The sequence below is a fragment of the Microtus oregoni genome, unplaced genomic scaffold (genome assembly GCF_018167655.1).
Source record: "Microtus oregoni isolate MIOR12 unplaced genomic scaffold, Mior012 000004F_ref0000308, whole genome shotgun sequence".
Classification (NCBI taxonomy): Eukaryota; Metazoa; Chordata; class Mammalia; order Rodentia; family Cricetidae; genus Microtus; species Microtus oregoni.
Genome location: NW_024543063.1, coordinates 58,056,421 through 58,077,801, shown reverse-complemented (window position 1 = coordinate 58,077,801; position 21,381 = coordinate 58,056,421). Strand labels below are relative to the sequence as shown.

The window sequence follows — 21,381 nt, the reverse complement described above, 5'->3', positions numbered from 1 at the left end:
CTAGAGGAGCTTCTCCACTGCCTCCTTGGACCAGACTTTAGTCCAAAATGCCACTTCCTTATCCTTCAGCCCTTGGGCTGCCTGAGTGGTTGCACCAATCTTCAAGTATCCTTCGTTCTGATCGTATTCTGGCCATGCAGAAAATGTCTTCTCATTGGGGTTCCTGGAATCAAAATCAAAGTTTCTCAAATCTGCTATGTGGTTCCCTTGTTTCTCTCTAAATTGGATGGATCTTCGGTGTATGGATATATATTGCTGCCATGGGACTTACCGCTCTGGGGATGAGGAGCGCTCCATCTACTTGGACAGCCTGACCACTCTTAGAGAGCTCTCATTGTCAAAGTACTATGGTCATATATGCTCAGGCCTTTGTCCACTCAAACTTTAAAATCCACCTCTTCCCCCATTCGTCTCCCCATAACATCCTACTTCTCCCACTAACCCTGTCCACCAGTCTCACCCAGTCCAAGCAAAATTGCCCCAAAACTTCATCACCATCTTGCTGATGTTGATCTCTTCACTTGAGGCACCACCTGTGAGGAAGAGGAGAAAAGCCTTTAGTTGCTCCTACTGGTCCATACGCCAACAGCATCTCTGCCGTGCAAGCCTTTACCGTGGTGGGTTCTGTACTCTTATTCCATATCAACTGAGTGAAAATCTGCATGTGAATAAAATCCTGACCAATTTCACACATTCAGCAATGAACAGGTGGTTCATTAGTAAGCTGGATGCTTTTGCTTTCTAGGCTGCATCTTCAGATTTTCCCATGAGAATGAGATGCCAGAAGGCTTTCTCTACCTTGTAGGACTGCTATTGACTGTTGGGTCTTTCTTTAAGACTCTCTCTCTCTCTCTCTCTCTCTCTCTCTCTTTCTCTCTCTCTCTCTCTCTCTCACACACACACACACACACACACACACACACACCTTTAATAGTCTGAAATACATGAGAAATGTAAAGATCCTCATGAGTAATTCAGCTTGGAGACACTGGTGTGCCATGAGAAAGGTCATGAGTCACAAGCAACTGCTGAGAGTTAAGGTATGGTAGACATTTGTGAAAATATTCAAATAGTGCACAAGCTAAAAATAGGTGAGTTTTAAATAAATCGTGACATATGGAGAAATACTTTATGCCTAACTCAAAGTTAATGCAAATTCCAGCCTTCCCCATACCCCTATGAGTAGGAAACTACCAGCACTCTCTTTTTCAAGCAATGCCCTGTAGGTGAAGTTACAGGTCAGGATTCTAAGAGACTATATACTGGAGACACAGTATACTTACATGCCCATTGGGCAGGGAAAGACTAGAGACTGCTCAAGCTACCTCAGCTCCATTCTGTTGAACCATGAAACTAAGACCAAAGAGGAGAAACTCTCTCAAGGATACCCAAAAAAGACTGGAGCGCAGGCCTTCTAATTCAAGACTCCATAACTAAGAAGGAACTATTACCTTTTGTAAATGGGGCACCAAATACTGAGAAGAGTTCATCCCCATGGTCACCCGTCACCATCTCAGGTTTCAGATCCGATGAGAAGCTTGGGTGATACTGAAATTCATACATGTAGACGGGGGCTCCAGCATCTGAGAAGACACCGATCCATGTTCAATTCATGTGGAGGCATAAATCTGGATGGTCTCAAGGTTTCCAGTTCCAAAAGGAGCTCCTGACTGTTCCCTGGCACTCTCCAGCCTCCACCATCTATGTTGAACACGAGTGTGGCAGTGTGTCACCATGAGCCTCCCGATCTTCCTGGGTCACCTCCTCATCTCCTGACTGCTGCTTTCCAAAATCACCTTCTGAATTAACTGCGTGCATTTGGGTCTCTTCCTCAGCATGAGCTACTTACTAGCAGATAACACAGCAGGACAGTACACACCCCCGATCATGTAGAACCAAGACTCAGGGCCTAACTCTCAGCGGTGTCCGCATCTCTCCACGCTCGGAGATAAATGGGTCAGAAACTAATACTGATGCCAGAGACCCTCTGCAACACAACCCTCAGGTCTCACCTCTGTGACGACGAGCCACAATGACAGAGGGCACGGCAAATAACAAATCTCCGATCAAGTCTACAAACCGGTCTCTGTTTTGGACAAGGTCTTCTGCCCCTCCTAAGTATTCTTTAATGGCTGCAGGTATCACATCCTCGGGGACATTCTGAAATGGATCAAGGAAGTAACCCCTGTCCTAAATGGTAAGCAATGTGACTTCTTTGGCTAGTTTATACGTCTTTGTTGATCACGAACCTTTTTTTAACCCTTTAGTCTCTGCTAGGTTGATGAAGGGTTAAAGGCATGAAAATGAGACAGAACTCCAAGCCTACAAATGTTTGTGCCATTGGTGTTTCTGCTCTTTGAGATGATCCCCCAGCCCTTTGTGCTTCCTTTGTCAATTCTCACAATCCCCCATCAGCCTCTTACGAGAAAGGGACTCGATTTCCTCAGAAGAGATGTGGCTGTCTTCTGGTCCAGTTTGCCTAAAGAGAGTGGATATCCCATAATCTGTTGAAAAAAAATATTGAGAACTTGAGAATCTTCAAGAATTAACAGAAATGGGCTGGAGAGATGGCTCAGTGGTTAAGAGCATTGCCTGCTCTTCCAAAGGGCCTGAGTTCAATTCCCGGCAACCACATGGTGGCTCACAACCATCTGTCATGAGGTCCGATGCCCTCTTCTGGCCTGCAGACATACACACGGACAGAATATTGTATGCATAATAAATAAATAAATAAATAAATAAATAAATAAATATTTAAAAAAAAAAGAATTAACAGAAAGAACCCAGTAAGAAAGCCAATGAACTCAATTAAAAGCATGAAATTTCTTTGTTGGGTCTCAATGAACATAGATCTTCCAAGAGTTAAAAAAAAATCAGTGAGACAAAAGGACTTACATCTAGAAGCTCAAAACATACTAAAGCACGTGCACACAGACATGTGCGTGCCTGTGCGCATGTGCGTGTGGTGTGTGTGTGTGTGTGTGTGTGTGTATTTGACATGTTAATCTATGGGGTATGCTGGTCCTCCAGTTGATGAGAAAAAGTTTAAACAATGGTGATGTATACAGAAGCAGAGAGCTCAGGGACAGAGGCCATAGAACACACATCTCTCAGACTCAGGTGACAGAGGAAACCAATATCAGTCATAATGCTTGTGTTCTTGGTGACCTCTGAAATCCTCCTGCAGTGCGAGTTGCGGAACTCTACGCATGCTCTGGTCATATCCGAACCTCTACACTCAGAGACAGGACTATCACATGGCCAAGTAGCACAGCAGCCAAAGGAACACCCTGGAATAAGCAGAACCTCCTACAACGCCTGCCTGAGAAACTGTGATGCTTTCAGATGCAGTCATTCTAAAAAGCTTCAATTGTCGACCATTTTCCTGCTTGGGATATGACTCCTAGACTCAAAATATTTTCTCAAGGATCTGAAAGTAATCTCTAAACAATAAAAATAACTCAAAACATGTTTGAATAACATATTGGGGGAGACAAGTCTTGGCCAGACTGCCAGTCTCCATGGAAAGGTATTTGAATGCCATGAGCACTGCACTTCACAATCCTGAGTCCTATCATGAAGAAGGCTTGACAGTTGTCCTGCAGGTGACTGTTAGTTCACAAAGCCTGGGTGTAGCCATTGGACTCAACTGCAGTGCCCTCTTTGTTCTCAGCTCATCCTGGAGTCATCTATATCTTTTAGTGTCAGAGATGTGAGTTCCAGTCATGATTGATTGTTTAACTTACTGCAGTCAAGTTACTGCATAAAGCCTATCCTATTGCTTTAGCTAGCATCTGGCTTAGCTGTCCACCGAGGGGCCTTAGATCACGTGTGGAGATCCACAGGACCTGGAACTCCACATGCAAACTGGAAACAGTTATGCCAGGCCCAGCTCTCCTGAACCTCTAGCTCCTTCCCATATCTGACATCCTTCTGAGAGAGGCACAATTAGTATCTCTATGGGTCAATTCAGGACTCTTTAATAGGAAGACAGAGTATTCATGAGATACATGACGAGATCTTTGAGGCCTGAACCCTCCAGGAGACATTTGAACCATCCTGGAGAAGATTTTTGTGGCAATGTCTACTCAGGGCAATGAGTTCAACTTCTCTGGACTCAGAGAAGAGGTAGCAAAGACAGAAGCCTTGAATGACTTAGGGTCGAAGAGTGTGTCCGCATGACGTCTGTCCTTTCTTACCAGTGGAAGAAGCCAACCAAACTCTTGTTTGTTGATGCCCACCATGTAGGGGACAGTGCTGAAGCTCTTCTCAGCCAGGATCTCTTCTGGAGTCTTCGGCAGGAACACTCCATCAACTGCAGTCGGCAGGAAGGGGCAGTTCTGGAGGAGAAAACAATGCAATATCTGTGATTGTTTCTTCCCAGAGAATGCTTACGTTCCTACCTTTGTGAATGCAAGGCCAGTACCCAGACTCTGGCAGCTATGAGCCATAGTTGCAGAGACTTGGAGTCCTGACAAGGGGGCTGAGACACGAGGACAGAGTTCCAACTGGGAGCTAGCAATAATGATGCAGAGGGGTGTGCATAGCATCTTCATTTAAATTAAAATATACTTGATATGAGAATAATTGACGTTTATTTACACATAAATACGTATGTATACATATAGATATTACACAATTATGGCGATATTGCTCTTCGTAGTAACTATGTCTTCAAAATTGCAGTAAATATAAAATTAGCAAATACTGTGTCACTGCTAAAGAGAAATCTAGAGTTGGAATTCTCAAACCCTAGGAGCTTCTGGTTACAAAGTTTCCATTAGTTCTTATTTGTGTGGGAGTTCCTGTTTATAAATGCTTTATGCTGTTTAGGTTTATTAATGCATGCAGCATTTATAAAATACAATGGCGAGGAAAGGTTTAACATTTTCCTGATCTGAGTAACTCAACTGTAAATTCCTTTTGGTTTCAGTCTCACAAGCATGCTTTCCATCATGTTTTTTAAAAAGAATTCATCATCATGAGCTGGGCTTAGTGGCCCATGCCTGAAATTCTAACATTCAGGAACCTGAGGCAGGAGGATCGCTAGGATTTTGAAGTGAGCCTGAGCTACATTCTGAATTCCAGATTAGCCCAGGCTAGAGACGGGGACATCATCTCCAAAAAGAGGTAAAGAAGGCAGGGGGAAAAAAGAAAGAAAAACCAAACCTTCAGAACAAAAGAAATAGTTAACCAGCTCCCGTGTCTGCAGACGGCTGCCTTTCCATCCCGCCCAGCTTTACCACACTGCACACAGAGCAGGTCTTCCCCACAGCAAGACAAACAAGATACATTTCCTTCCTCTTCAAGATATGCTGTGCTGTTAACTAAGGCTCCCACCACCTGCCAGTTTCATTTCTCTCTTAAATCTGAACACATAACATCTTTTTTTCCCCTGGTCACACATTCCAAAACTGAAATGGAGATGTCATAGGCAGTGGAAGGTTCGAACGGAGCCTCCTCCCAGCAGTGCCATTTGGAAGAATGAAATGTAAACAAGAATGGGGAATCTAGCGGGGGATATACTGTTGACAGGGAGCACTGAAGTAGGAGTCAGGCAGGACTTAACTCTTATCCTCATCTTACCCTGAAAAATGATTTTCCCTCGTAGGGCATCAAGTATACACACAAGGAATTTATACAGGAAAATTCTCCATTCATAGTTCAACATAAAATAACACTAAGAAGATTAAAAATTGATAATTCAGAGGGAAAAGCTCCTTACCTCTCTGAGGTCTCCAAGTAAATTGACCTTAAAAGGTTTCTGTGAAGATAGAGGTAGAGACTTTGGTGAGATGGTCGCCATGTGTAAGAGCTGATCCATTGGCCATCATCCCTAAGGTATCAGATTCTCCCTCCTGGCTCCTCCTTATGTGAGCCCAAGGTAGCAGAAGACTGCACAGAATTCTCTGAATATTGGCATGGGCTAGGATGAGAGAAGATAGCATCAAACGGGCAAAGTCTCAGACTCAGAGCCAAGATTGCTGGAGCTCTGGGAAAGACACTAATGCCTATGCCTAGGGTATTCTTTATCTTTTCTACCTACCCATTTCCCCTGGTAACTACACCCCCAATTCTCCTTTGAGGAAAAAAGAAATACTAAAATGACTTTGGTAGCAGGGATACAATGGTGAGATAGAGCAGGAGGTAGAACGGGCCATCAAAAGAGAACTGGTTTGTCCCTCTCCCACCCTTCCCCGCCCTCACTTTTTCAACTCAGACATCTGCATGTGAGTTGAGTCACCATAGCCCTGAACTTAAGAGACTAGTCCAAAGACGGATACACACACTGTCAATCCAACAGAATTCAAATCCGATGCCGGGACTAGACAGTTTAGAAGGAAATGGGACATAACTGTGAAGTGCTCTGTCTTTAGCGTGACAAGAAGATAAATGTGCTTCAGAAAGACGCCAGTAAAGAAACATGGAAAGCTGCGGTGTGGACTCTCCATAACAGCTCCAGAGTGCCACATCCCAAGACAGGAGTCACCTGAAGATTCTGTTGCTCTTTCCTTTCTCTGTCTGAAGCCTCTTGCCCCTTGTTCTCTTACAATTAGCAAACCCTAACCCTAACAATCTCAATGACCTGTCTAAACCATGCTTTTCTGTAGTGTGTTCATCAAGACTGCAGTGTTCACAACCCTATGGCTTAGCTTTCAGGTCTGGCCTCTATCTGAGACTCAGTCCTAGGATCCATCCGCTGTAGTGGATAGGGTAACGCCTATAATGCCTTGATCCTACACAAAGAACTAAAGGCAACTTGGGGAAAGTCGGGAGCTAAGGGAGGTGGTACCGTCCCCAGGAAGAGCACACCAATTGATTATCCAGTACCAAATGATCAGCCCTGAGAACATAAATACAAGAAACATTTTATGAACAGGTTATATTTAGGAATATGTTTGACTAGACAAATACATATATTTATGCAATAACTATTAGTGAGAAAAGAGGTCACAAATTTGAAGAAGAGTGGGGAAGGACATAGGAGAGCATTTGGACGGATGAAAAGGAAAGAAGAGATTTTGTAGTTGTATAACCTTAGAAATAAAAAATTAGCTATACTGGATGGATGGATGGATGGATGGATGGATGGATGGATGGATGACAAATAAAGAAATAGTATGGGGGAAAAGCCTCGCATGTTGGCACTCACCTTTAATCCCAGGCTCAGGAGGCAGAGGCAGGCGGATCTGTGAATTCGAGCCCAGCCTGGTCTGTAGAGGGAGTTCTGAGACAGCCAGGACTATACAGAGAACCTCTGTCTAGAAAAACGAAAGAGAAAGGGAGAAAGAAAGGAAGAAGGGAAGGAAGAAGGGAAGGAGGGAGGGAAGGAAGAATAGGAAGTCTATTCCCAAAATTGGGAAAGAATCTCATAAAATCTAAATTATTGGAATAATTATTATTGGAATAATAATAAAATAGTTTATTACTGAGAAAACATTTTAAGAAGTGAAGATAAATTGTGGCACATCCTTTTTTAAAATGTGCTTAATAACCCCATCTTAAAATTCATAACAGTAATTATTTGTGGAATGGGGAATTTTAATTTTTAAATAGATATGAAACATTAATAGGATGGTTTATTTCTTTAGGATAGAAATGATTGTAGTATTTTGCTTTGTTGAAGAGCTGAGGACTTTGCCCTGGCTGTGCCAGTGCTATAGTACAGGTCACATCCCCAGCCCTCTTACACAATTTTCATTTGTAGTGTAATACCTGCTGCTTTGGGGCTTTCTTATAGTCATGATATTTCATAAGAACATAGAATGATAAATTTCCAAGTTTGGATCAAAAGGCTTCTAATAGATGAGAACTTTCCCAGCCAGACCACTCAAAGCAAGGTACAGCTGAATAGGTAAGTCCTGAGATAAGGACACAGGTGGGGCCACTCAGAAGAGAATACCTACCAATTTCAGGTTGATCTCCATGAGTTCGTCCTCTGTCTTCTGGCGAAGGCAGTTAACCATGGCAGCTGATGTGGTTGTTTTACATCCAGCAGCAATGGCAACTTGCTATACAAAATCAAAAGTAACAGCAGAGGTCAAGATCAATGGCCCTCCCTCCATCCATGTAGACGGAAGGGTTTGCTGCCACCTTGGATTTCTGAAGAAGGCAGGGAGTCCTTGAAAATCCTCTGGACTGACAGGCATGTGACCAGCAGAGGTTGACATTGGCTTCTAACTGAAATAATGGCATTCTATCTATATCTCTGTTATTTGAACTTTAAAAATGGGCATATTGTCAAAGCAGAGGACTTAACATGAGCTGTGTTCAATTCAGTAAAGAGCAAGGGATCTTAAATTTCACTGTGTGCTTCACAACAGCCTCTTCCACTCTCTGGTCATTTCCTGTCCATTTTTCTACCAGTAAATAAGAGTGATTATTGCACCTGCCTCATAAGGAAAGCTAGTGCCAGGGGTATAGTGAAGGAAGGTTTCATATCTCTGTATGTCACAATTTATAGGAAGCCTAGACAGCACAAATTATATGAAGATATATCCAAACTTAGAGAACATGGTTTGAGTGGAGCCCTGCAGGCTTTCTGGCTCAGCCGCTCTCATGTCTGGTATTCCTTGAGCATCTTTAATTTTGTCATACGATATATTCCAATTCCAGTTTCCCCTCCCCCAACTCCTCCCAGATCCTCCTACCTCCACACCTACCCAAATTCACACTCTTCCCATCTCTCTCTCTCATGATAATATATAATAATATATCTCATAATAATAATAGTAGCAATACTATGATGATGAGGAGGAGGGTTATAACAACAAATAGGAAAAAGGTCAAAGAAAAAGCAGTAGAAACTTATAGAAGCAGCGACACACGTGTTCACAAACAGAAACCTCATAGAATCACAAAACTGGAAATTAAATGCCCACACCAAGTATTATCACACACATACACATACACAACACACACACACACATACATACACACACATGCACCCCTCCAAAAATGTTACTGGGTTCATTTTGTGTTGGCCCTGTATAGGGCCTGCCCTTACTAGTAGATTGTATATTCAGTGAGATTCAGTCAGAGAACACTATTTTTTTTCCTTTTGTGAACAGTACTTTTGAGGGCTCGTGTCCACTTCCTCTCTCTGCACTGGGACCTCGTGTGGTTTAGACCCGAATCTCTAGGCAAGAAAGACTGCCAAGGACACCAGAAGAGCAGGAGAAAGGGCATGGGAGCTGCCCAAGGTAGGTCTTACCTCAGCGACAGGTTTGACATCTTTCCTGACCATACCAGGGGTGAGGGCCACACCACTCTCAGAAATGGCCCTGTGGAAGAGGTTCTTGGCCAGAGGAGACAGCACCTGACAGGAAGAAGCAGAGCTTGTATTCACAGGAGTGGTCAGTGACTCTCTTGCCTTTGAAGTCTCCCTCTATCTGCTTCTTGGCCCTGGCTGTTCAGCCGGGGATTTTGGTACGCTATAGACACAACCGTGTATCCCAGAAAGCATCTCAGGCTGCCTGTATGGCCGAGTTCCTGAGAGAAACTGGTGTGGAACCAGAGTTTGGAAGGAAGCCGAACAGAAAGTTAAATACTCAATCATAATGACAAAACTATTGGAAAGAGAGTTAGCAATCCCAGACATCAAATCCATTTAAGCACTTCTACTTCTTAGAATTAACCCTATAAAAAGCTATTTTGAACCCCCCCCCCCCCCGCGCGCCCAAAAAAGAGCCTAGCTAAAGTTTTACCTCATATGCCTGAGGTTCTGGGTTTGAGCCAAAGTAGAGAAAGGAAACAAAAATAAAAATGTATATGATAAAGGAGCTACAAAAGAGAAATCTAAGACTCCCCATGATATTTACAATGGAAAATTTGTGGGTTTTTTTTATTTTTTAAGAATTTTATACAATGAGTCTTTTTTTTTTTTTCTTTTTCTTTTTTGGATTTTCGAGACAGGGTTTCTCTGTAGCTTTTGGTTCCTGTCCTGGAACTAGCTCTTGTAGACCAGGCTGGCCTTACAATGAGTTTTTATCATATTCACCTCTCCTCTCCCAGTTCCCCACTGGCCCATCCCTCTTCCCTACCTGCCCAACTTGTGTCCTTGTATTTTTAAACCCACAAAGTCCATATGGTCTTGAAGTTTTGGCCACTGGAGCTTATTCTACCTACCAGGAGATAACCCCTTAAAATTGTGGTTCTTGACCTTCCTAATGCTGCAACCCTTTAATACAGTTCCTCGTGCTGTGGTGACCCCCAACCATAAAATTATTTTTGTTGCTACTTCAGAACCGTAATTTTGTTACTGTTACAGAAGCTAATGTAAACATCTGTGTTTTCTGATGGCCGTAGGTGACACCTGTGAAAGGGTCATTCACTCTTCACAGGGGTCACAACCTACAGGCTGAGAACTGCTGCCTTAAGGAAAACTAGCACTTCTTGTCCCAGTAATTATCAATTGCAATAGCTCCTCAGATAGAGGTCGAACTCCATGCCACCCTTCCCTTTCCGTGCTGAGATTTGTCTGCCTTGAGCTCTCACAGGCCTTGTGCCTGTTGTCATGACTACTGTGAGTTGACATGTGCAGCTGCCCTATCACGCCATCCCTGTGTTGTCGTCATCCACCACCTCTAGCTCATACAATCCTCCCACTTCTTCTGCAATGATCCTTGAGTCTTGGGAGAAGAAGTATGATATAGATACCCATTTAGGGCTGCTGCACATCCTGTAGTCTCTTATTCTCGGCACCCTGTCCAGTTTCAAGTCTCTGCATTCATCACCATCTACTGAAAAAAAGAAAGATGCTCCTCTGGTGAGGGTTGAGAGAATGCACTCACCCGTGGGTATAAGGATAAATTCTTAGAGGTTGCTTTCGCACTATGCTCATTTAGCAAAATAATAGCAGTATGTTTGATGGGGGATGATGTGAATATGTTTTATTATCATTGGTTAATAAACAAGCTAATTTGCCCAATAGCTAGACAGAATAAAGCCAGGTGGAAAATCCAAGTGAGGTATGGAGAGAAAGAAGGCGGAGTCAGGGAGAGAAAGAAGGCGGAGTCAGGGAGACCCCAGCAACTGCCAGAGAAACAGGACGTGAGGTAATAAACCATGGAGCTTGAGGTAAAATATACGGTAATAGAAATGGGTTGGTTTAAGTTGTAAGGGCTAGTTAATAATAAGCCTGAACTAATAGACCAAACAGTTTGCAATTATTATAAGCTTCGGAGTGGTTATTTGGGAACTGGTAAGTGAGAGAGAAACCTCCAGTTACATATGTTCTCCCCTAAAGCCTGTGACTCATCTAGCTGCAGGCTCTTGTTAGAAAACTGTGCCAAGATAACTCGAAATTTCATTATTAGGAGATTGAATAGGTAAAAAAATTCATCCTAGCCATGGAATATCATTCAATTAAATTTACATAAGAGAATTAATGCTTTGGGAGAATTAATACACTATATTACAATATTAAAAGGAAGTGCTTAAAAATTGTAGATAGATGAGGCCATAGGGATAACCCTGTGCTCCTCTGTGAAGCAGCCGAAGAGTTCCTTACCTCTCCCAACACCTTCTGTGTCCTCAGTATCCATAACCTACTTCCACACCAACACGACACACCACTGTCCCCTGGACCGTGTCTGTGTCCCACATTCTCTGTTCTACTCTCCACTTGTCACTTGGCTCATTCTTCCCCTCAGCCACCTTTATCAACCTCTCGTTCCTCAAACCCAGGTGCTCTGCCTCTAAGGATAGAAAAATCCTCATATCACCTAGAGGAAACCCTTGTCTGTTATCAAGTCCCCCCCCCAACACATAGACCTATCTTGTAGCCATTGAATGACATTCTGTCTAACTCATGTTTTTTGCTTCTCCCTGTTTGTATTCTATCAACCCCTAGTCCCCTAGACTGGTAAAGTCCTAATGCTAAGTGATTAGCAAAGAAGAAGAGCCTCTACAATAAAAGATGGGTATGTCACTGATCCAGAAGAATTGGATGATCCTGCATAAACCTCAGTTCTAAGCTTTCTGGGGTCAAGGAAAAGTTGACCCTTTGCTCAACACTATCTGATATTGTACAATTAGTAAATTGAACTCGAGGAGAGCAAAAATACCATGGCTGGATTGACTGGCTCCAAGAGATCCTATTAATGGCCACATAAAGTCTAGGCATGAGGCCTGGTGCCAGGGACACTTACAAGAACAGAGACACTGAAACCTCCTGCTGACTCTCCAAAGATGGTCACAGAGTCTGGGTCTCCTCCAAAGTTGACAATGTTGTTCTGAACCCAGCGTAATGCAGCCAGCTGATCCAGGTGGCCCCAGTTCCCCCGGCTGTGTTCATCTCCTGTGCTGCAAGAAAATGGGGTGCAAGTATGGACAGATATGTCACAGCAGGTTCTAAAGAGCACAGATTGACCAGGAGCTCAGTGTGAGCTTTCAGGAATAAGTCTTCTTCTGCATTCGTGACACAGGGACCTTCATTGCCCCTAATTCTGATAGCACTGTTCTAGGTGGGGCTTTCCTCTCCCATAAAGTGTGTGCTGAGGTATCATTATGTACCCCAGAGTGGTTTAATACCTAGAGCACACCTGAGAACTAAACAAAAACTTCCAAAAATCAGAACGAGATGAAAAGAGAGCATAATGCCATCTAGTGGGGACATTAAAATGAGCCAAGGAGCTAGCAGGAGGCCTGGAGGAAAGAAAGAAAGATTTCACGACCATGGAGGGATCCTTTGAGACACCAGCATTTGATGGGGCCTGAATAGAATGAACACATCTATCTCAGAAATGATCAGAGGGAGGAAGTAGAGCCAAGTGCAAAGGCCTCAGGATCATGAGGACAAAGCTGTGTATGAAACTAGTGTGTAATGTGCGGAGTATGCATTATGAGCCTTGGCCAGGACTTGTATGTCCTTGTAGACCAAGTGGGGACCCTCTCCAGTGGTAAGACATAACTCACTCTGACATACACATAATCAAATCCTGGTATTAGCAATATTTTAATAATAAATGGTTAAGATATCATTCAGGGCAAAGACATAGGGCTTTGATTAGTAGGAAGAAATAGATTCAGAGCATATTTCAAAGGAAAGCAAGAAAATTTGATATGGAACTGAATGTAGAGAGGGCAAGAAAGAAGAATCCAGGTTTCTAGGAAGCCTTTCTCCTGATCAAAGGGGAAGGCGGAGCTGACAGCAGGTATATAGGGAAACTTGGAGGAAAGAGATATATTTTTTAGGGAGATACATGGAGTCTACAGTTCCATGAACACTGTAAAGGCATTCTGTAGACATCCCAGGGAAACAAGACAAGGGAGCTAAAGGCAAGTGCCTGAGGTTCAAAGGAGAGTTGAGGACTACAGATGGGGAGCAGCAAATGGACAGCTGGAATCACTTGGGGCTTCATTGGGGAGGGAGACGATGAATCCAACAAGATGGTGCATAACCAAAGCCAGGAGAAGAATTCTCTCAAAGAGGCAGTAGCAACTGACTGTGTGGCTGATGCAGTGAGTCCCATGTGGTTAGGAGTACCATTGAAGGTCTCAATTTTCCTCTGTGGCAGCCTGGAGAGCATAGGCAGATGAAAACATGCCTGCAGGAGCACTCACTAAGTTCATTCAGAAGACGGTCCTTCCTTTCCTTTCCTGTGAGAAGATGTATAGCATTTGACAACTATTCAACCACTGTGCTATGCAGTGACCACAAGTACAGAGGAATGCAGTGTATTGTCAGCACACGTCAAGAGAGATGAACGTTTCAGAAGGGATAACACTAAGAGTGGACCATAGAGAACATGTCAGGGCATCACAGGGTAGCGATCAAAGCAGGAGAAACAGTACAAACATTTAAAAGTAGATCCACAGGCATTACTTGGGAAGGAGGAGGTGGGTGAGGCTAATAATGAAGGGAGCAGACGTTTTTTGAAAGAGTTGAGCAAATGGCTCTATGAGAGATTACATCACTATAGCTTGGTCCTAAAGTCTTTGAATCAGCAGCTGTTATGACTTAGATGTGGTTTGTGCTACCTAGGCTTATTGCTCCCCAAGGCAGCAAGAATATACAGTGATGGATCTTGTAATGGACAAGACCCAATGGAAGGTGTGATGGAGGAGGGTCATCTGTCTATATGTTACTTTCATGGGTTAATAAAGAGACTGCCTTGGCCTTCTAATAGGGCAGAAAATTAGGTGGGTGGAGTAGACAGAACAGAATGCTGGGAAGAAGGCAATGAGGCAGACGCCATGAAGCTCTGGCCCAAGATGGACGTAGGTTAGAATCTTCCCGATAAGCCACCATCTCGTAGTCCTACACACATTAATAGAAATGGGTTCATCAAGATGTGAGAGTTAGCCAGTAAGAGGCTAGAGCTAATGGGCCAGGCAGTGTTTAAATGAATACAATTTGTGTGTTGTTATTTCGGGTGTAAAGCTAGCCGGGCGGGAGCCAGGTGGGACGAAAAGCAGGCCTGCTTGCCTCATCGCTACAAAGATGATTAGGTCTTCAGGTGCTACACTTGGAAGGTATCTGTGAGAAAGCTCTTATAGTAAGAACAAGGCTCCTCTTTTTGGTTTCCTAGATCACTGTGAACAATATCTAGGTGTCTAAGTGGAAGACTCCATGTTGATGCATTGACAATGTGGCAGTGCTAATAAAGGGCCTCACCAGATGCCACCATGAGGTCACTTGATCTTGGACTTTGACTCTCAAAGAAAAAAATCTGAATTCACCTTTTTGTTATTGTGCACCATCAGTATGCAACTGACAATTATGGGAGTTAATGTACAGTCTCTAGTGACCTACCTGAAAAATCCCCAGATGCCCAGGCGATACTGAATGGCCACCACTACCACGTTCTCATGGGCAGAGAGGGCCAGTCCATCATAGGTGGATGCCCCACCCACAACCAGAGAACCTCCATGGATCCACACCATCACCTGCAGGAGACAGCAGCAAGGACCATAAGAAGCAGCACTAGGAAGGCCATTAGAAACTGTCTATGTTGGTTGTCTTTTCCTCACCCTGCCTGAAAGAGGTCAGTGCCCAAAGTCTGTCAGTGCCTAGCAAGGATGCAACAAAAAGCATCGTCTTCCATCTCTTCTCACCAGTGCTGGGCCCACCGTCCAAGTTTATGTCTCCTGGAAGTGCTTGCCTTTCACTCCCATCCTGAGTACCATGTATTCTAATGCTCTTCACATTAATAACACCACTGCAGGCACAGGAAGGACCAAGGATGTCCTGTTTTCCCAAATATTCATTCCCAAACTTTTCATCTACTTGAATTTATACTCCATATCAGTTAGCTCTGTAGTGATGGGTGAAATTATATTGTGTGTGGTGACTACCTCCAGATTCATTTATTCCTGCTGGGATGTTTTGAATGAGAATGACTCCCATAGGCTCATATATTTGAATGTTTGGTCCCTGGTTGGTGGAAATACTTTGGAAGGATTAGGAAAGGTCACCTTGGTGGAATTGCTTTGGAAGGATTTTTAAAGGTCACCTTGTTGGAGTAGATAACTTCACTGTGCCTGAGTTTTAAGGTTTCAAAGATCCATGCCAAGCCATGAGAGTGTTGAAATAATATTATAACTTTGCCAATAAAGAAAAACTTGCAATTTGTGACATATACCAAGAACTGACCTCCAAGCATTAGAAATAACTTTCTTATCTGTTCTTGGTGTCATTCACTTCCAGGACCCTTCAACCTGAGAATACTGTAACCCTAGTTTATGTGATAATTGTCTTCATTATTTTTTTCTTTTAATACTAGTTTTGGCATTCAGTGGTAATAGACTTACACTATCTCTCTTTTAATATACTTTAACTTTAGATTACTCTTCTAAAATGTTCTTTTGTGTCTTGTCACATTCTCAATATATAACCATGAAGGCATTTGCTCCTGTTGTTTCAACAACATTCTAAAGAGTAAACTACATAACACAGAGATCACATCAATGATTCAGGGCAGTCGTGTCATGGTTTCAATAGTTCTTACCCTTTCTGGGGCCACTGGTTGGTACAGTCATGCTGCTCTTGCTTAGGCTTGGTATTTATAACCATGTAAAATTTGTGTCTTCTAAGATATGACTATTTCAAACGATATCCCTAATAATTCAAGGATTCTAGTCAACTTCTGCTACAGGAAGTTCAGTCTCCGCTCCAACTGCTAAAGTAGAGAAGAGTTTGTGATCTCTCTTAGGTGGGGATTACTCTTCTCAAAGGCACAGGGAAGGTTTTAAAAGACAGAATATCATCTTTCAGTCCCCCCCCCAAAAAAAGTACTCTAGGGATCACAGCTCTCAGGGTGGGGAGATTAGGATAGAGGGGGTACTCCAGAGGAATCAAGATTGATAAATGAGAGAATCCAACGGCAGAGGAAAACTGAAAACCCTTCTGACCATGGGGGGGGGGGGGGGGACAGCCTGTATGGAAGCCAAGACCAGTAATCTTCAAATGCTGGCAAAGCCAGGCTGTGAACAACTGTGCAAATGATTTATGAAAGAGAGATTGTCATGGCTCAAGGCCCCTGAACCTCAGACCCCTCCCAGCTCTCCAGCTCCCTTCATTCCCAGCAGTACTTTTTTCTAATAAACTTTCTCTATTTCTATCACTATTTGTGTGTCCCTGATCCATCCTTTATTCCAGAAAACAAGAACCTAGATGTCTTTGTAGGAGTACTCTGGACACCAATCCACACCTATAATACTAGGAGGCAAGGCTGTGAGAATGGCCCATGAACCTCCTCTTACTGACCCCAAATCTGACTGTGTATGGGTACCCTGAGTGCACATAGAAGATGAAGCAAGTGTGAGTGAGCTCTGTCCCCACTTCCTTGTGGTTTCAAAGCACATACAGAACAAAATAGGAATTCTAAGATCACAACTTCTCCCTTCACTCCTAGGCTAAAAGCCAGGGCTTTTCAGGGAGGTCACAATACCCTGACCTCTTCCACCCATGAGTCATCTTCTGTTCCAGCAGTCCCTTCAACTTCAGCCTCCAACTAATAGATAACTCCATTTCTAGGCCTTCATTTATTTGGAAAATTCTAACTCCTTGGGTCATCAGCCTGTGATGAGATGAGGAGGAGAATGAGTTGTTAAGTCCCAGATGTTTGGCTGCCATGCTTCTGACACTGTCTCCCTCTGCACCCTCCACACCACCATAGGATAGGAGGTTTTACATGTGATAGTTGTGGACTGTGGAAGTGATAGCTGTGTGCTGTGGAAAAGCCTCATATCATGCTTAGCTCATGACAAAGACACTGGCTTGGTGATCAGAAAACCCAATCTCTTTTCCTCTGTCATTAATGGCTGATGTCCTATTCTTCAATTATTGCCCCAGTTTCTCTGTAAAATAAAAAGTTCATCATTTTTCTCTAAGAGTCGTCCCAGGTTTTAATTGGCTTCAAATTATACCTAGGCTGCTCTGAGGATCATATTCTCTCTCTAGTAACTAAGACTAGTCCATGCCTTTCTGTTGGTGTCAGGGAACTTGAAAGAGCAAGGTGTGCACGGCAATCTCCACTACAATCTGGTTGACATCTCTGGGACAGCGTGAGGGAAGGAATACTTGCAGTCCCAATAGTTACAGAATGCTATGGATCTCTGAACTAATCCTGACCCATGGAGCCCCTAGACCCAGCTTCCTTCATCCCCCTCCAGTTGCACAGAAAAGCCAGATGCTGGAAATCACAAGTCCAGATCAGTGGTCCCCATGCTCACCGGCAGCCTCATGCTCTTTGTCAAGTTGGCAGGAGTGTAAATATTTAGGTAGAGACAGTCTTCAGAAAACTGCAGAGGAATGTTCTCCTTTCTGTTGGTGAAGAGATCGGAGAGCATTTTCCCTACCGTAGCATCTTGGGAGCACCTGAGAGGGAGAGAGAATATCTGAGGTCCACTAGACAGATACTAGGCATGTCACCTGGGGCTCAGCTTTGCCCTATGAAGCTTGAACCTGGAAATGTGGTAGGTATCAAGGGTAAGAGGGTCTTTGAGATTCCTGAGGAACCCTGGGATGCTGTAGAGTCTCCTGAATCTGCAGAGAATGCAGACCTGGCATCATTCCTCTTCCCGGAGTGTTCAGGCTGCCTTACTCCATGAAAGGAGCTGTTCACACACCAACTTGCCCTGGGAGGTGGCACTCCCTGCTTTGTACGATGGCCTTTCTTCTGCTAGGCTTTGTATGGACTATAGGGGGGCCTACTTCTCTACCACATAAATTGATACAGTTCTTGAGAGTCTTCCATCAACCAGAAGAGCTACCTCCAATGACTCACAGCCCATAGCAGGTCAGGGATCATTTCTCTTTGGGGCAAATAGATGCATTCTAGTCCTGCCTCAGTGACTAAGGTGCTAGGTGACATTGGGTGAATTTCTTTCCTGCTCTGGTCCCTAATCTTTCAGGTGCAGATAAGAATGCTGTCTTGAGGGACATTGCAGCCCTGGCCTGCTAAGTTTCTAATTATTCACCTGCCCCATTGACCATCAGTTACTTCCCTGATGAAAGGTCTTGGAGATTATTCCCATATGGTAACTTTTAATGAGAACTGAGTTCTCCTAGTTGGTTTAAATTGGCATTCGTTTAGAGTACCTTTATGCGATAACTCCTTTGAGCTCCAGATTAGCCACAAGTGTGTTCTTTTATGTCCTCGATTTATAAATGAGAAAGATGGGGCACAGGTTGATTAGAGAAACTGCCCAAGATATCATGAGCAGGAGGGAAGCATATTTACATCCCATGTAAAGGATAACCAACATCCCCTGAGCCCAGTAGTCAAGTGGTAGGATCTGAGATACTAGAGAGGAATTTCCGGTTTCCATCTTGGAGAGTGTGCCCTATGTCAACAATAGCAATGTGTTTTAATTTTCAAATATCAAAGAGGAAAAAGAGTTCAACACCACCAGTAATTTAGATAACTATAACACAAAGATTTGATACTATAAATTATTACTGTGATATATATATATATATATATATATATATATATATATTGGTTTTTCGAGACAGGGTTTCTCTGTAGCTTTGGTGCCCGTCCTGGAACTAGCTCTTGTAGACCAGGCTGGCCTCGAACTCCCAGAGATCCGCCTGCCTCTGCCTCCCGAGTGCTGGGATTAAAGGAGTGCGCCACCACTGCCCGGCTGATTTTTATATTGTTATTTTTCTTATTCAGTAACCACAAAACAAGCATTCTTTGATTAAGTCCAAACATTGGCAAGCATCTGCTAAATAAAGACTTTTTCATATATCAGTGAAAGAAATGTGTATGTTTAGAATATTTATGAAGGGAAATTGAGCCAAAAGCACATATTATTTGACTCAGTAATGTCATTGCTGGGGCTGAAATATTCATGAAATTGTGTAATTATGTTGCTAAAACATATCCACAATATTCTTATTCATTTCATCAAGCATGTCAAAGACAACTCAATAACCTCCCCAAAGAAATTGAGTAAATAAACTATATATTTCAATAGCAAAATTTAGACAGCTCCTTAACATCAGGCTGTGATAATTATGCTATGGAATGATGTTGATACTGATGATATCCTTATAAATGAATAAAGAATCCACCACAGTGCCTCTATGTATAATCAGGAAGAAATTGTACCACAAAGACAAGGACGAGAAAGTACGACAGAAAAGCCCTCAGTTCTCTCTGGGTGACGAAACGGATGCGGTTTCAGTTTTCCTGTCTCCGCTTCCTGTATTTCCCAACAATTTTTTGCAAACTGCTTTTTGTAATCAAGAAATGAAAAGACTAAGTGTTGTCTTAAAGGGAAAGACATTTTAGAAGACCAAAAGAAGTGGGGTTCTGGAACCCTCTGGAAGGACCTGAGAAGACGGACAGTGTCTGAACTGACTTTGGCAGGTGTCCCGACTTCTTGGGGAGTGGCGGTCGGACCACCTGGAGTATCCAGCTTTTCTCACCCACGGGCCACAGTGACAAGGAACACCGACCACCAGCCTGTGACTAGTTAGCAAGACTGAATTTGCAGTGAACCTCCATTTCCTCTCACCCACATCCATTCTTACCCAACCCACACCACTCACCAACATTTAAGACAGAACAGACAGAATCTTACTGTTCAACTTCTTTATCTCATCAAAGCACTTAGCATTTCTATCATATTCACTAAATAATTTATTAGTTTACTTATTGTCTCCTAGCAGCAAGAATCATGAAGATAACTGGTTTCTTTGCTCATGGATTCAAACTCCCAGGGCATGCCCGACTCACAAGAAGCACATGGTGGATACGGGCTGTAAGAAGGTGTGACAGTTTTAGCCTGGTTTAATTTCTACAGTGCTCTTAGGGACTCCAATTTTTACAGAACTGCCTGACTTCTTTCTGTGTCACTGAGAGAGATGCCCCTGTTGGATGAGACCCAGGCCCACCCCAGAGGCTTACATAGGAGGGTAGGAGGTAGCATGCTTCACGAAGCTCCAAGGCTCTGCAGGGTGTGGTGGAGCAAACCTCAGGGATCCAAGAGGAGGCTTGGCAAAGGGGACTCCCAGGAAGACGGCCACAGGCTGTGAGAATCCTTCTAAGCTGACGTACTTCCCCAGGACTTTACCATGAACAGTGTCCACCACGGGTGGTGAGAATGGGTGCCCTGCTGGACAAGAAAACATGAGGACACATCAGAGAGGAAAAGACCAGACCTGGATTCCAGGAGTTTTTCCACTATCTATGCATGTGACCTTGAGTAAGTCGCCTCAACTCTTTTCACATAAAATAAAGAAGATAATTCTTAATAACTCATAAGAATGATGGAATGAATAAATCAGAACTGGAGGTATAAAACTATCCAAGCAAAGTGGTTGTAAACAGAGAACTTCTACTGAACAAGACCTTCAGTTTCTCTCTCAAAAGTCTCCAGAAGCATTTATCTATTGTGGTCCCAGGGCGTGATGGGTGAGAGGATGAGCAGGAAGGATAGCCTCTTGTCTCTGGGGGAATGCCCAGTACGGAAAGAGCCACAGACACATTTGCCCTGGCTCTGGAGTGAAAGAGGTTTTATCCTGGGAAAGAACAGGAAGGGTTTTAGGAGTCAGAAGAAGCGAGACCTCCTAACTGGTGTGATCGTGGAGGAACTGGATTTACAGATGGGGAGAGAGGGAGGAAGGTAAGATAGGAAGAGAGTGTATAAAACAGAGAAAAGAGACCGTGTGAAGACCCAGAGAGTCCAGAGCATAGGGCCTGGCTGGGAATGGTGGCAGGTGACTATGAAGCCACCAAGTAGAGTCCCATGAGGAGAGGGAGATGGAGAAGATGGCCTGGGATGAGCAGGTAGAATCTAGCATTGGATTGAGATTATTTTGTGGTCAATAATCTGCTACAGGCATGCTGGAGGACAAAATATTTAGTTCTAGAACTTTCCTCTGTTAGCTCTGAGCTGGGCCATACAGAGAGTAAAGACTGG

The 21,381-nt window shown here is 43.5% G+C and overlaps 1 protein-coding gene across 1 annotated transcript in view; it reads right to left on the bottom strand.

Moving 5' to 3' along the window:
• LOC121447353 (carboxylesterase 1D-like) overlaps positions 1–21,381 on the bottom strand; it is a 38,017-nt gene that overhangs the window by 10,145 nt on the left and 6,491 nt on the right. The window contains 13 exon segments of the mRNA XM_041650543.1: positions 22–163; positions 461–533; positions 1,452–1,583; positions 2,013–2,160; positions 2,424–2,504; positions 4,200–4,340; positions 5,726–5,764; positions 7,908–8,012; positions 9,215–9,319; positions 12,153–12,306; positions 14,759–14,892; positions 17,680–17,824; positions 20,367–20,620. Coding sequence (XP_041506477.1) covers positions 22–163; positions 461–533; positions 1,452–1,583; positions 2,013–2,160; positions 2,424–2,504; positions 4,200–4,340; positions 5,726–5,764; positions 7,908–8,012; positions 9,215–9,319; positions 12,153–12,306; positions 14,759–14,892; positions 17,680–17,824; positions 20,367–20,620 — 1,653 coding nt within the window.